At 32.6% G+C, this 7,325-nt stretch overlaps 1 protein-coding gene across 1 annotated transcript in view; it reads right to left on the bottom strand.

The window, feature by feature from the left end:
• Window positions 1-392: 392 nt before the first annotated feature.
• The window catches only part of LOC108766908 (uncharacterized), a 24,337-nt gene continuing 17,404 nt past the window's right edge, over window positions 393-7,325 (bottom strand). The window contains 6 exon segments of the mRNA XM_018516463.1: window positions 393-630; window positions 1,163-1,451; window positions 1,626-1,810; window positions 4,307-4,675; window positions 5,031-5,349; window positions 5,351-5,560. Of these exon segments, the coding sequence (XP_018371965.1) occupies window positions 449-630; window positions 1,163-1,451; window positions 1,626-1,810; window positions 4,307-4,675; window positions 5,031-5,349; window positions 5,351-5,560 (1,554 nt within the window). The 3' untranslated portion in view covers window positions 393-448.

Raw genomic sequence — 7,325 nt, 5'->3', positions numbered from 1 at the left:
CTGCTCTTGTGGCTGCCTCCTATATATATTTACAATGTCGACGAATAAAGAAAAAACCATCATTCTGCGGGTGATGAAGAAATATTTGACAAAAATCCCTCTTTATATTATTATCTTTTGTAATTTAATAATAAGTAAGCATATTTTAAAGTATATTTTAAATTTTAAAGTATATTTAAAGCATATTTTAAAGTATATTTTAAATTTTACGTTGGTAGTTTAGAGTCATAATTCTAAAGTTTAGTTGAATTGAATTTTTCCTCATTTTACAACAACTAGAGTAAGAATTGAAGTTTTTTCGTGCTAAAAAATGTATATTTCTCAATTTATTCTTACAGATTAGCTTGTAAATGGTAAAATGTTAATACAAAATGTGATTGTACCATAATATAATTTTAATACAAAAATGTAAGTATACCATAATATATCAATAATATTTTGTCAAATTTTAATCAGTAACAGTATTAGCTTTTCGCATGTTGAGATACATTACGCCATTTAACGGTCCTGTCATAGACATTGCTGGATCAATGATCACTGGTATCGTAGTTTTTTCGCATGGTGTTACTTCATACTTGTTCAACATTTTAATGAGCGCCAGTTTTATCAATAACAGTCCAAAGCGAATACCTGTAAAACGTACAATAATATACAACTTATTATATCATATTTAAAAAAAATTAATTTCTAAATGTTAATTGATTTTATTTTTTTTATTTTTGCAACTTTGTAATTGAAATCATCAATTCCATAATTCTCTGTAATCGCAGAGTCTAGTCTGTACTAACTAAAAAAGTCTTGAATATTATTGCATAATCGCTATCAATGATCATGATTTGAGATTTCATTGCATCAATATTATGTAATTGTAGTAATTATATTGGTATCGCAATTTATTTCCGTTGATTTCTTTATTTCTGATTCATTTATAACACAGTCTGTGCATGTAATAAACCTTAAAATATACGCTACTTAATTTATGTTTTCAAATTCAATTTTACCATTAAAATACAACTCGTACGTAACTTAATTGTCTAAACGTAAAATTTTAGGTTTATGTAGTTAAAAAGTGTACACTTTCCATTTTTACTGATTTTAATTTCGCGTGCGATTGGCAATTTTAATCTTTTCTTGATGTCATAGTTAAAATCAATTGCCTCACCTATGCACGCATGTGGACCATCTCCAAAAGGAAAGTAAACGCATGATGGCATATTACGTTTGTTCTTCTCATTAAATCGCTTTGGATCGAATTTTTCAGGATTGGGGAAATATTCCGGATCGTAATGTAGAGCATGCATTGGGATATAAACTGGCATATCCTTTTCAAGTACGAGATTAAAATTCGGTATTTGATAAGTCTCCATTGTCTTGCGATTCAGAAATCCCAATGGAGGATATTTTCTTAAAGTTTCCGATATCACCATATCCATATACGGTAGCGAAGTGATCTAGTAGAATAAAGATGTTATTTTTATATATTGAAGATTCATCAAATTTTAAAATTCACTCAGGAACGAAATTAATAGACGAAAAAAATATTTGGTTGGGCAAAAATATGAAAAATATTTATATCGACATTTTTTCACAGAAATTATTTGATGGAACAGATGATATTAGCGCACCATGTCATATGTCATTTTTCTATCGAAATTGTTGAGCGCTTGGTGTATTTCTTTTCTTAGGATGTTCTGAATGTCAGGTTGTAATGCGAGTTCATACAACGTGAAAACAACAGGCATTGCGGATGTATCGAAACCGGCTGAGAAGAAACTGAGCGCTTGCGCCATGAGAACATCTCCATCCAATTCTAAAATTTAATTTCATTTGTATAGAGTTTTGAAAGCCTCCGTTGTCGCTGCAATTAAGATCGATTACTGTTTGTAAGAAAAATAGCTACCGAACTATTTGAGTAGCACGCCTTAAAGACCAGTGCTACCGATTTCTGTAAATGGACATGCGGAAGAGGGAATACTGGCGCGAATATTATAGAGGCTGCGGTCCACTTGCTTCTTCCAAATGCTCTGAACGTTACGCTCCAAACGCTACGCTCCGATTGGTCCATTACTATTTCGAATGCTACAATTGCTACGTGAACACTGCAGCCAACCCATCTCCCCGAGATGAAGCAGTTGGAGCGAAGTGAGAACAAAAACGATGACATATTGATGACATAATCAGAGTTGCTGGGAGCGTTCCGAAGCATCAAATGGACCAGTCATGTCAGTGCTACAAATGCTCTGTAGCGTTTGAAGCGCTAAGTAGACCGCAGCCAGAAAGATGACAATCTGCAACGGTAACAGTCTTAGAGCCTGAGCACAATAGAGGAACAGGAATTAGATATTAAGATTTCAACCTATTAGAAACTGATTACATCAGAATACACGGTTTCTGATGGGTTGAAACCTTAATAATATCTAATTCTTGTTCCTCTATTGTGCGCAGGCTCTTAGGGCCTCTTTCACCAACTCCGATAAACGTTCGATGGTTAACTTAATCACCACGATTGCCAACGTGAGAACTAAACACAGAAAAGGAAGAAAGAGGAGACGTTCTGATAACTACTGCTGGCACTTTTGCGAGTTAAGGCCGCAGCACACACTTTTGCATAACGCATAACGCATAGTGCATAAGCGAATCAACTAATCAGAATCTTTCCTTTCCTCCCATTCCATGAAAAAGAAGAATTTTGATTGGTTTATTCCTTTATGCACTATGCATTATGCGTTATGTAAGAGTTTGTGCTGCGGCCTTTAATCGTCGATTAATTTAACCAGAAGTTGATGAAAGAGGCTCTTAGGGATTTTATTTTTGTCGTAAGATAAATGTAATGCAGGACATAGAGGTCCTCGGATCTCTCTATCCTATAGCCAATCAAAAGGCTTGAAAAATTTGCCGTACAACAACGCACGAATGAAATCCCATATCCTTACCGCACGTGAATAGATGAATTGTACGATAATATTCATACGATATTTTCTTACATATCAGAAATTGGATTATGAACAAGTACGTGCCTAATCGATTCAGCTTGTGAGGAAATACATACAGTGTAGTTATTACAGTGTAGGATGCCATAAGTTGCGTCGCGAATTCAATCGAAGTACGGTCGAACCTCTATAAAAGTAACTCGTCGGGACCGACCGACCTCCGTAAAAGTAAACAAATAATGCGCACGCGGGAGCATATGTGCTCGATTACTATATGGAAGATTAAGACATGACTTTTACGGAGGTCGACTGTAGCTCGAAACGTAAGGGAGCGCCATTTCTTTTCGCCGTCCGAAGAAAAGTAGAAGCAAAAGTATGAACCTTTTGAAAGAGGTTGGAACGTACAGTGGAGAGATCGGCGCTCACATTCAAGAGGCCTGTGTAAGCATAAAGAAGATGAGCTAATGATCCTTTTATTCAATCCATCAAAGAATGATTTGGAACACCTCGGCTTCGAGAAGATATTGGAACACATCCAATGGCTACGTTTACACCGCGCGCTTAGTCCGCGACCTATACCTCAAATTCGACCTAAATTATTTAGGTCCTATGGTGTAAACATTTGGTAGATGACTCGACCTAGCTTTAGGTCAGGCCGCGTTTCTTAACGGCCTCACCTAAAATAGGTCGTCTGCTTTCTCGGTGTAAACGCGCAACGCGACCTAAAGCTTTTTCATTTGCTCGATAAAGTTCACTCTTCACTTCTGTTTTGTGGAATTAGAGGTTAAGCCGGTTTGTTATCTAGTTCTAGATAAAATAAAAAGACTTATTAGTGTTAATTTGATAGATGGCTTAGTAATTCGGACCAACGTGGACTAAATACGACCCCATAAAGTTTTAGGTCTCTTTTGGTGTAAACGATTGGTAACTAGACCTACTTTGGGTCACGATATAGGTCAGGTCGCTGTCAGGTCGCTGGGTGTAAACGTAGCCAATGTCTTCTCGAAGATCGTGAATAGATGAGTTATACGATAATAACCATACGATATTTTCTTACACGTTATTATTGCTTGTCTAATTTTATCATTGTAAGTTATGACTAGACAGCGGAACTTTATGCAAAATACTTAACTGAATATTAACTATCGGACAGTTTTAGCAGTCAATCGTTGTTCGTTAAAGAGTTATTAAAAGGTGAATTAAAAAGATTGAGATTGCCATCTGTAAATTTACAAAATTGCAAAATATGCATTTTATGCAAAACATTCAGTTAAGTATTTTGCATAAACTTCCGCAGTCTAGTTATGACGTTACATATCTTTATTTACTTATATATATATATATATAAACTACACAATAAGTATAACTTCACTTACCAAAGCCTTCAATTTTATCATCATGACTGTTTTTCTTGAGTTCGATCAGAATATCGATAAGATCGTGTCTTTTCTCGTCGGATTCCATGCGTCTAGTCATTGTTTCCCAGAAAAGCTTGCGCAAAAAAGCGGTGGTCTCCGTACCGAACAATTTTAGACGAGCTATACGAGCTATGTCTGGAAGGAAGAACATTGTAAGTATCTCTAAAGCGCGCGGATAATTATTCATAAACATCTTCCTGCCATATTTGCGAAAATCAAGATTTGGATCTTTGAACGTGTTCACGTCGAGTCCATAAGCAGTGCTGCTAATCACATCCATGGTTAATTTAGAGCTTATATCCTTCGCCTCTATTATTTGTCCCTTACCTGCCGACAATGTCTTTAAGAATTAATTAAACTTGTCTAATTGTAGATATTATATACATATATATCGATTCTCGGTTTTTTTTGTCACGAGTAAATATTTTTGTGTGCTCCGACAATGTTTTTAAGAATTAATTAAACTTGTCTAATTGTAGATATTATATACATATATATCGTTTCTCGGTTTTTATTGTCACGAGTAAATATTTTTGTGTGTAGAGGTATAAAATACATAGATATAAATATAAGATATATAAAATATCTTAGTACTACAAAAAATTTACAGACATGATTGGTCTTTATATGTATTTCAACATTTTTTTAATTATTATGAATTGTTTAATATTCTCCAACTTACCATCTAACTTTAAAGAGTCGAGATACTCATTTAAATGATTCCCACATTCTAGCATTAAACCAAACATTTTTTTCAGTTTACCGGAAGTAAAGAATGGTGATAATTTTGCTCTTAAAATCTTCCAAGTAGGATTATTAATTAAAAAGAGAGAGGAGTTTCCAATACGGTCTTTTGGATTACCCGTGGCGTATCGGTCACAGAAGATATTAAAGTCTTTTATCAAAATACTCTTAATGATCTCGTGATCGCGAAGCAATAAGATAGGTTTGTCCAGAATGTAGAACCCTACATAAGGTTCACCCTTCGCTCGATCATATTTGTTCTTTTAGGAAATATGCCGGGGCTTTCCTTAGAAGTAGACATTCCATAAAATTGCCCACGAAAGGTGTTGGCGTTATTTCCAACACGCCCCGTTTTTTCCAATACTTAAAATTGCGAGTCATATAAAGGTAGGCGGTTATAATGAGAATTGTTAGAATTATTATGCCATCCAGGGCCCAGCAGTCTGTTAGCGCCATTTCACAACTTCTCTATAAAAATATTTGTTTTCTTGTATTTATATCAAAATAGGGAATGTTATATTTTTAATTATTTAGAGAGATTAAAGAGAAATTTGTTGTGAATATATTACCAATTTAAAAATAATGATTAAGGAATCTGTCTTCAGAAAACGACATTAAGAAAATGCTTCTAGGAAATCTAGAAGTATAAGAATTGTTATTTAATAAACACGAATCGTTATGCTATCTGAGCACCATTTTTATAACATCCCGGTAAGAATTTATACATAATCAAATATAAATATGTATAATTATTTATAAAATATGCCCATCTATGTTTTGTTTCTTTCGCGTATATAATTTCAAATCTTTCAATCTATATGTTTAGAAAAAATAATAAGAATAATTGCAAAATAATTAAGAAAATAACTTTTGTATTGCCTTATTTTACAAAAGAATAAAACTGCGATCACGTTATGATAACAATAATTTTATTTAACAATATAAAGATTAAAATAATTTTATTGATGCGCATTAGTAAATACAGCAGAAAAATAAGACATAAATATGAGGTTGCACAAATAATAGACGGGATGTCAACAATAATTAATGATACCTTGGAACTCAGATTACGTAATACCCATTATGTAATATTCTATATATATAATTTTATTCGATAAAAACGTAATTAACATAAAAATTAAATGAGTAGATAGGTAAAAAAAAAAACGAGTAAAGGAAAGATTTCAATTTAAAGTGGTATATTATCTGACATTTAATAATTCACAATTAACTATTAGTATTATCTGACATTTATTCACAATTAACTATATAGTATTCGATGTCATAAAAAACCATGGAATGTTTCGACTATACTAAGTCTTCATCAGCCAAATGAAAATAACATAGATTTAAATTAATACTCAATCTTTAAACGTTGAATGAATTTTAAGTCTAAAGGATACAAAATATAGTCATGTCGCAGTTAATTACAGTAATTACGCAATATGTCGTCTATAAAAATTATCAAAACTATTTCTTCGTTGGACGGCGAGGAATAGTGGAGTTAAACTATAAACTATAAGTGTGAAGTCAAAAGACTATTAATATGTATTTCAATATGTATCTGCATGAAAAGATTAAGTTAATTATGAGATAAAGAATTATAAAAACTATGAAATTTACACTTATAAAACTTCCACGAATGATGAGAGTTCGTGTTATATTTAGCGCTAACAGGAAAATGCAAAGGATATGTCGATGATATTATTTATGTTGAGTATAATATCAATTATACTATGTATCTTGGTATAATATCTATCTTGATATAATAATTAATTAAATTAAAATCTTTTCTTTGCTTGTTTTCTTGACTTATCTACTCATTAATTTGTGTGTTTACAATATCGAGCGGATTACGTTTTTTCTTATTTTACATATATGTAACATAATTTTCGACATGTCTTATCGCGTAGAGGAAAGTCACCGATACCGACATACCATTTCACGTTTTTAGACAATATTTTTTAAACAAAAGATAAAAATAAAACTTTAAAAACATAAGTACAAACTAAAAAGTGTCTTTTATCAGATAGTATAAGCAGTTTTTATAATACTGTTTGCAATTTTGCAATAATTAATGCTTTCGTAAGGTAAGCAAAAATGAGCGTTTGACAAAATGGGCTCCAAAACTGACACAGTAGGCAGTAATGCTACGTATTCCCATTCTTTTTCTTTTACAGGAATTATCTGTATAAAGTACCTATAAGTGAATGTATATAAGATTTTTTAGAAT

This window comes from Trachymyrmex cornetzi, unplaced genomic scaffold (genome assembly GCF_001594075.2).
Source record: "Trachymyrmex cornetzi isolate Tcor2-1 unplaced genomic scaffold, Tcor1.1 scaffold64, whole genome shotgun sequence".
NCBI classification, from domain to species: Eukaryota; Metazoa; Arthropoda; class Insecta; order Hymenoptera; family Formicidae; genus Trachymyrmex; species Trachymyrmex cornetzi.
This window is presented reverse-complemented; position numbering and strand designations above follow the sequence as displayed.